This window comes from Buceros rhinoceros, unplaced genomic scaffold (assembly GCF_000710305.1).
Source record: "Buceros rhinoceros silvestris isolate BGI_N320 unplaced genomic scaffold, ASM71030v1 scaffold8008, whole genome shotgun sequence".
NCBI lineage: Eukaryota > Metazoa > Chordata > Aves > Bucerotiformes > Bucerotidae > Buceros > Buceros rhinoceros.
The window spans coordinates 11,170-20,600 of record NW_010427373.1 but is presented as its reverse complement, the minus strand read 5'-3'; the positions used below and the strand labels follow the sequence as shown (position 1 = coordinate 20,600).

At 43.2% G+C, this 9,431-nt stretch overlaps 1 protein-coding gene across 1 annotated transcript in view; it reads right to left on the bottom strand.

Moving 5' to 3' along the window:
- Positions 1-9,431, bottom strand: part of TEKT5 (tektin 5) — a 19,936-nt gene that overhangs the window by 2,832 nt on the left and 7,673 nt on the right. Inside the window, exon 6 of the mRNA XM_010141856.1 lies at positions 535-689. Coding sequence (XP_010140158.1) covers positions 535-689 — 155 coding nt within the window. The remainder of the gene's footprint in view (positions 1-534; positions 690-9,431) is intronic.

Below are 9,431 nucleotides of genomic sequence, written 5' to 3'. Positions count from 1 at the left end.
CCTTTTTCAGTCATCAGGGAAGGCAGGCTGCGCTCTCGGACGTTTCCTCTCTCTCCAGAGAGTCACAGTACACACTGTACGATGGATCGCAGCACAGGGACTCCCGAGTTGATGCCACCACGGGCCGGGAAGCCCCGCAGCTGTGTAGCCAACAGGTATGTCGAAGGGGCTAACCGGGATGACACGGGAGCCAGTATGCAGTTGAAAAGTAGGTGAGGCAGCAAGAGATGCTGCCTCTTCCTTATTTGCAGTTGACTCTTTAAGGAGCTAGACCGTTAGTTTTGGGGGAGGGAGGAGTGTTGCATCAAAAGACAGAATTTTGTCTGGAATACATGTTCCTAAAATTTCCTAAAGTGGAATCTTTTGTTTCATACAAAACAGAATTAAAATCCATTCTCAAGTCCCTACTTGGACTCGAGACTGAATCCCAAAAGATATCAGCCACCAACAAGCAATTGATTCACACTGGCATTAAATTTTCTGTTCTTGAGTGGCCAGTGAAGGAAGGGCCAGAGCAGCCTGGCCTTTACTTACTGAAACTGAGGTGCATCGCGGCAAAGTTCTATATTAGGTCGTTTAGCTCTTCCCTCCAGGCGAGTCTGGGCCACTTTCAGTGGATACTCCTTTGCCTTGATGGATCTCTCCAGCAGCATGATTGTATCCTCTGTCTGGAAGATCTCCTGGAGTATCTGAACAAAGCAGACCGTTTTGTAAGCCTCACGTGCTTGCAAAATCGGAAGTTGCCCCTGCTTTAGACACTCCTATTGGAACTGCCTCCATTCTGGGATGTCATTTGGCTTAATTTAGGGGAGGAGATTGCTATAGACTTTCTATAATGTTGCCGTTTCTTCAGAAGGCCGTATGGGAATCAAATCTCATAGGAGAGCCAAAAGGAGGGCGCTGTACACTCGTACATCACCATCGTCACGGCTTGGCTTTGTGGATGAACATTTGGGAAGGGCTTGACCCATGCCTACTGCAAGCACTCGTACATCACATCAAAGTATTTAACAAAGTTGTTACTGGAAAACAGGTAAACAACATCCACTAAGAAATGCACCATCTCTCTCCTAGTATAAAAGTAAGAAATTTGTAGGCAAATTGGAATATAAATACATTACAAGCAGAAGAGAAACAATAAATTATTGTGATGGGGAAGTTCCAGCTCTGATTTTACGATAAAGCCATTTTCACAGAGGCAGTGCTTATAGCTCTTCTTTCATTTTTGCTTCACTATCTAATTTTTTTCATAAATAAAATCTGCTGCTTGATCTATGAACACTTTGCAAAGGTAAACTTCAATAAATTGTCACTTTCATTTAAACCTTTGTTTGATTCTTTTTTCCTTTTGCCTCATGAAAATACAGAGGCAGTCAAATACGTCCCCTCTGAAATTGCTTCATACTTCAAGTATTTTGTGGACATCTGCTGCAGGAGCTTATGAACACAAATAATTTTTCCATACTGACACTAATTTCTCAGTTTTGAAATCTCCACTGGGAGCTGTAGAGGGAAGACAAACTTCCTTAGGAGGATTATTTTCTGTAAATGAAGAAGATCTGGAGTGAAATATCACCAAAAAGGAGAGGCCCACGGAATTACTATAGCGTAGATTTTAGTTGCAGTGTATGTTATCCTATAATCATATTATCCCGAAGAATCCTGTAAAGTGCTGCTTCTATGTTTTAACTCTATGAAAAAGAAGAGAAATTGCAAGGGAAAGGTTTTGCTCAGCCTTAAAAAAAGAGAGAATATGTTGATATTCCGGTAAGATTCTCCAGCCAATTGATTATTGTTACTTTCAGTTATCAGCATCCATTGCAGCCAACGTGGTGAGCTTGTTCGAGCTTTTCTTGTAGACAGCTTTCAAATGGAAGAGAACAAATTGAACTAACGTGGTTTCTACTAAAATCAATACAACTGGAATTTCAACCACCACTGAAGTGGCGTAATGTGGCTTAGATTATGCTGCTATTTAAATCTCGCCTTCACGCTAAGTTGTACCAGGTTTGCTAATGATGTTAGTTATGATGTTTGTTAAGGATGTTTGCTAATGGTTTGAAAATCGGATTAGTTCTTGCTGCTGTAAGGTTATTTGTAGACAAAACCCAAAGAGTTAAGGATGTCAGGAACCTGCACCCCAGTCCAAATCGTTAAGGGCTTGTTCACACTGTGTGGTAGAGCAGCGTGAAAGATCGTCTGGCTAGCACTGTCTGAACCAGTGCAGCCTTACAGAAATGCAATTTTCCAACAGATGGATCATCTTGGACCCTGAAGCACCGATGTATGAACGTGTCTGTACTGATTGGAAGCCAGGTGTCCGCACTGCACTGAGCCCTCTGGGTCCAAGGGTGGTTCTCACACAGCTTGCTTGAGAGCACCTCCCCTCGAAAGGAAGCCTTTACTGTGCTTATAGACTGCAGGAAAACAATCAGGTTTGTTAGGAAGGAAATACCGCATGAAAGAGAGTAAAGCTCATGGTAGTAAATTTCTCCCTATAACTTTATTCTGCAGTGGTTCCTTCTTAATTAGGTAGTCACTGTAAACTAGCTGGTTTAGAGGAAATATTTATGCAGGTAACCCAGTGCGTTTAGCTACTTGTTTTGCAGAGGAACTACTTATACGTAGTTAGGTAAGAGTGCAGTGTTAGACACATCATTTTACATCTTGTCTACAACTTCTATCAGTTACACATACTTCATCTATAGATAAAAAACAAAGAGAGACTTAGTGACGTTAAATGTCTTCATTACATAACACCCACGCATCTTTTCTCCCTGAAAACACTAAGGATTTGGGTCTTCTGCTGCTCAGAGTTTGTGCTGTTGTTAGGACTTTGCTATTTATCACCGCCCTAAGAGAACGCAGTGAGTGTTCATCTGTGTATGACTAAGGCGAGCTCCAGCTCCTAGGTAGGCTGGTGGTGATTAAGGGGTGTATGTCAGGAGAGTTTTACAAGCTTGTCAGTCCTATACTCTGCTCCCACTGTTCACCTCATTACTAACCAAAAACATCAACTTGTGGGGATGTGTCAAGGCTGTGAGGCAAAGAATACCTTGTGCTTTTAGAGGTCGCCTGCTGCTTAGCAGGGTCCTCCTTTCCGGTGTTTATGCTGAGGCGACTGTCGCTGCAGCAGCATTTCCCAAGCTACGCCTTACTGCGTGCCTGTGAGCCCAATTCACTGTGGCATCCCTCTGTTACCTGCAGGAGGTATTAGTTCTACTTACAATCTGGAGCAAGCTGTAAGCAGATTTATTTTTAAAATCAAAAGTGTAATTCAAAGTAAAAGCAGTGAAACAAAGCAGCATGTATCTCAGCCCCGTGAGAACGGGGCAAAGTTATGTCTCAATTTCGGAAAGGACGGAGTGAGGTACTTGTTTTTTACTTATGATGGGACATAACTTCCACTTTCAGTTCAGATTCTGGGTAGGACCTTTGTGATTCAGACTTGGAGCTTTATTGGGAGTAACACTTTGTCTCTTGGGCAGCAGTTGGAAACAGGGATTTGCTTTGTGGAGCAAATCTATCAAGGGAACAGCATAATTAAAGCAGCCCAGAGCACTTTGTGAGAAACGAGCGATGACTGAAACCGGCTCCCGAGGGCACTGCCGCAGCTCACAGATGCGCTCGTGTTATGGCAAGCATGTAATGTAGTCGCTGTGCTGATGCCCTCTGTCCTGTGCTAATATGAGTCAAAACAGTTTAATTTATTCTGTGAGAGGAGTTATAAGCTATCTTACACTTAATTAGTGCTAATTGGTCTAACCAGGTTAGGGGATGAAATTAATATTTTCTGCATGAAATATTTTTCCTGCCCTCTCTTGCTTTGAAAGCAGTACAGGTGTCTCACGGTTACTCCACATGTGGAAGCAAAGCAGGAAGCCATCAAAGAGGATGCAGCATGTGCACAGAAACCTTGCCACAGGCTGTGGAAGCATTATGCACATTTGTAAGAGGACCAGGGAAGAAATTTAATAGTCTTCAGTATTTCAGATAAAAGTGCCACTTCTCTGTCACAAATCCTTGTTATATAAGGATTGCCCATAGCAAACCACGGCCATTCTAGTACTAGGTGACAATATTTCTGTAACGGTTGGGTGCGCTTTACTCTTTCATTTTCCTTGTGTGGAAAAAAAAAATAGGTATCATATTTTTTTAAGATGCAGAAGGAAAAAGCTGATTTCAGTACGGACAACACTGAGCAGCTTGTCCGTGTATAACTGTCCTCAGTCCCTTAAAGTCCGTTTTCACTAAGCTCAGCTAGCAGAGAGATGTTTAGAAGAGCAGTTTTCCAACCCACGCTTTACTCCAGTCCTTTTCTGTGGCTGTGACCACAGTGCAAGTACAACTACCAGACCGCAAACCCTCGTATTTCAAATTCAGTAGCAATGTTTCAAGCGCATGGATGTTGGTAATCCTCAAACCTGAGGTTTGCTTCTGTTCCTTTGGAGCACTTCTGTGCTGTGCTGTCAGATGGCACCAGGCTGGGCCTCGTTGCCCGCTGCACATATAGGAAACACATCGGTGTTCCTGGTGACACAGAAGCAGGAGACTGTGCTCTCCTCGCATCGGGGAATACTAAGTCATGTATGCACTTACTGCGTGAATAATGGTACGTAACTGGCACAGGACAATGGAGCCTGGTATCTAGAAGTGACTCAGAGTATCTGGAGTTTGCACAGCCTGCAAATTCACACAGGTTTAATGTTTGAAAAGGGCAGGCTCTGAGGTCTGAAGAGAAAATGTTTCTCTTTATTGGGATTCCAGTAGTTCATTAATCATGACAAGGGAGCTTTCATCTACAAGTCACTGAGAATTCCGTTTTATGTCTAACCTTTATAATGTGTTGTCAGCACAATGTGCAGTAACTGCACTCTTGTGCCACAGGATGTCACTAGGTGCTCTTAAAGGTGGGAGTAGTCTGCAGACACGTTATGCACAACCAAGGCAACTGACTGGTGCTGCTGAGTAAACCCCTCCTTCATTTGCTAAAGAAAAATATTGTTTAAACCTGCCTGCGAACTCAAAGTTCAAACCTGAAACTATGCATCCATCTTTAAGCTGTGCCTGGCTGCATGTAAGTGGATGTGGTTTAGGTTCACTGTGTGTTCTCCATTTCTTTTTTAAAAAAAAAAAAACAACACTGTCACTTAAGACATACAAAGAGAAATGGCCTCAGGGAATCCATCTCCAATGCAGCACAGCAGCTTTGTACAAATTTGTTTCCATTACTCATTCTGGCTCCACATTGGATAAAATGATCTGGAAGCTCTGCACTACACGAACGGATTGGTGGGGAGGATCACCAGATAGCATTGCTCCGGTCCACGTCATTTCTGGATGACCTCCAAAGGCAGGAAGCAAAAACAACTGCTGAGCAGTGTGTTCCTCAGAGCGTGGTGAGGCACCGGCTCCGGCAGCTGCCCACCCGGAAACTTTCCCTTCCAGGACATGAGTAAACTTTTCTTCTGCCACATTCTTGAGAGCTTGTCGAAAACTGCGCTCCTGCTGTTCCCTCGCTTCACCAAGGCCATGATACAGTTAGACCAAGAGAAAGAGCTGCTGCGGTCACACGTTCCATCGTGTAAGCAGGACAGTCTCACGTACAGCATAAGCGTTTTTAAAACGCTCACTTTGACAGCTGTCCCTGTTTCTTTGCTCCTGAGATTTGCTCCATGTTCAGTATCTGAATGCAAAAAGCAGCAGCCAGGTAATATGGTGGCAGGAACATTCTTACACCTTCTCCTTGTTATATTTACTATTTTGCCTCTGGGTCAATTTTTAAAATGTTTTTTCATCCATATTTTTATATTAATCCAAATGATTTTGTAAAAGTTACATTTGTTGAGGTTATACCTAACTGAATAAATATTCTAATTGTGACTGATTTCACAAAAATTCATTACACAATTAATTTCAGAGTATATGACCACGACAATATCTTGCAATCTTTGGATTATAAGTGTAATCCAGATCTGGAGTCTGAAAGGGATTTGGACTTGACAGTTTTAACTGCGACATCATAGACAAATTCTTGAGAGACATTATCGCGTCCCTTGCTGTTGTTTTTAGGGTTTGTTTGTTTCTTTTGAAGCTTAATTGCAGGTCACTGTTTTATGACTTTGCAAGTTTTGTTTTAATCAGGTGGTGGTGGGCAGTAGTCCAGGAATGTCTTAAGAAGAAAAGCACATTTGAAAGAAAAAAACCCTCACCGCATTCTTCCTCAAGAGGCTGTGACAGCAGCAGGTAGTGCATTCAGACAGTCTAACTGTACCGGAGCAGAGTCAGAACCACCGTGAGCAGGAACGTCTGTGCTGCCTGTCCTTCGGCGGCGCGTCTCGCCTCTCCCCCGTGTTTCGTGCATGGACACCTCCCATCCTATTTTAGTACTTCTTTACGGTCTTGTTCCAAGGAACAGGCCGTGTCCTTCTCAACAGCCGTAAGACGGCTCCTTTCAGAACTTCTCAGATAAGAAGTTTGAAAACTGTTTCAGAAGCTGGTAGGCAGTTTCTGGTTTTATTGCCACTGGGGTTTTCCTGGCTTTGTTCTAGGTTTTATGCTCATGGTAAAATTAAGTAGGTTCCTCCTTTGAATTAGAGGAAAGTTGTACAACTAGAAAATGTATTCGATTTTTCTGGCCACCATATAAACACATTCAATAGTGGCTACGATGGGAAAGGTTTTTTCTTAAATTTATAAATAAATTTATATTTAATAAAAATGCGTGAAGGATGGAGACTCTGAGGGGGAAACTTATTTGAGGGATGGAGTAATGCTAAAACAAAGTACTGTAGGCTTTTCAGCTATCGAGTAAAATTATACCAGGCAGAAAGGAAAGTGAGAGTTAATTTGGATCCTATATTGATGTAATATGCTGCCTTTTCACACCCTAGGGGTAAAAAACCCTACAAGCACACATTCTCAGTGAACTGAGTGGCAATACTCAGACTCATGGCTACTTGTTTATTAGAGCGGGTGGTTATTTTTTCATGGTTTTACTAAACGTGTACCTGTTTTTCTAGCATCTTTCTGGTCCCTGTGCTCCCGGGTAGGGGAACAGCAAGGCTGGCAGGAAGGGTGGTGCTGGGTGCTCTGAAACACCTGTGAGCACAGCACAGGTGTTGCAGCTGGCAGGGATAATCTCTGTCTAGGTACGCTGTAAATACTGGACTATGTAAACGTGTCCCTTGCTGTCTGCTCTGACTGATTCCCAGAGCTAACGTACGTAAACATCCTGCCCTATCGGTTAGTTCCAGGAGACTGAAGCCAAGGTAACTATTTATGTTGATATTAACTTTATGGAAAAGAGATGCAAACATATCAATGAGGGTCTGGCACCACGATTAAAGGTCTTCCTTCTTTTCCTAAAGATTTGTGTACTTTTACACCCAATGTAAAATACACTTCTCATAATATACTCTTGGCATAAACTGAGTGTTTCTTGAGGCATGCCGAAGACAACCTATCACGCTCTCCTATGCTCAACTGTGTATGCTATATTTTCTGTTCACCAGCCTAAAAATCTGGTCCTCGAGAAGCTCCAAGCCTGACCAGAGTCATATGTTGTGATTAGACTTTTGCAGAATATTTGCACCCCCAGCCAGCCCCGTGCTCTGTCAGCCCAGCGATGATGAAATGTCACGGAGATGTCATACCTTCTTCGGTTTGTGACCCAACCCTTGCCGAACAGCTAGCTAGGGCTTCTGGACTTCTGCCTTTCCAGGGATCTGCTCTCCAAATTCCGGATGAACCTTGCAGTGTTATAACCAAGACTAATCCTAAGTTAATCACACACTTGTGCAGTTGGGACAGAAATGGAAATGGGACATTTTCAGTCAAGGTAAATGGTGCAGGAACATGTTAGAAACTGAGGTACAAGTCCACCAGCAGTACTAGAAGCAGACAAAAGGCTTATAAAAACTGATGGGCTGCTGTGCAGTTACTACTCTGAGATTTGTACAGCTGGTCAGCTGAAATGGAGACCTGATGTTATTGATGGAGAAGGTCTTGGCAACATTCCTGGCATAGTGCTTGACAGAAGTAAGAGCAAGATACCTTCATCACACAAATACATTCTGTGTATCTGTTGGTGGTACCTAGGAGGGGAAGGAAGCGCTGGAAAGACTGCTGTAGATTTTTCATACAGCGCCTTTGGTAACGTAACTGTTATCAACCGCTGCTGAACTAGAGTATCAATCCAGCAACCTTCTCCAGAACAGTTCTGTGAAGGACTGCTGCAGACAACGGCACCAGGAAAGGGGGTGTATGAAGCGCTGTGTGCAAATGCCCGCCAAGGGGGAAATCCCAGCTCGTCAGAGGTAACTAGTACAGCAAACTGCATAAGGAATTCCTTAGCTTGCTTGGGAAAATTCACACCTAACTAAATCTTGTTCATTCCTGTGTTTTTATTCCTGTTCATTGTTTTCCAAGCGATAAATAATAGGACTGTGCTCGCAGAATCTCACATGCGATGTAATACTGTCATCAAGCAAGAGAAAGAAAGGCAGGAAGAGAAAGGCCCTTCACCGTTTGAGTACAGCAATGCAGGAACAGATCCAGCAGATTGTTACCCGAGCAATGCCACGTGCCTTTTTGGAGTGGATTTCCCTAAACTAGTTTGAAGCAATGACAGTCTGGCACAGAAAATCAGGACCCTAAACGCGTGGCCGTAAAGCCAGTGTATATATATAAGCAATATAAACTAAATATGAAAAAAATTCAGGCCAGGAGAAACATTTTAACTACCACTATGACAACTGCTAACCATAGCAGGCAGCACAATCAGCACCACCAGGTCAATGCCGGACACCAGCACAGCGCACTGGTCCCCCACTTTAAGCCTGATGAGATGCGATTTTACAAAAAGCGTAGCCCCAAGGAAAGGCACGTTTTTCCAGGGCCAGTAGGTGAAATCTACCATGTAAGACAAACCACTCCATGCGCTGCTCAGCGTTCCTAAGGAGTATGCGGTGGGCCACAAGCTGAGGCACTAGGCATCTGGGTTTTAATTTTAACCAGCCCATCTTTTGTGTGCAAGTGTTTCAACAGAAGAAAATGTGCCATTTCAGCCAAGAATCATTTTTAGCTCATCACCTTATCCCCACTATTTACTCTTTTATGTATTTTTTGATTCATTCCTTTTTCAGGGTACTGATTTTAGAAACGAATGGTTGCAGGGGGTTCCCTGTAGTTTCAGGGGGGTTTTGTCTGCAAGAAATTAGCTGTTTCACAGATCATCCCAAAACAGGCTCCAGACCTCATTAAATTAATGACTTTTTGGTTCCAAGATAGCAACTCTTTTCTGTGCTCATTTTCCTCTGATTTTATGGAGCTAGCCTGCTTAACTCGGAGAAGAACTTGGCAGAAAGAAGGATGTCTCTGAGAATGACAGTCATTGCTTGAGTATTCAGTGCAAAAACAGCCCGGGAAAG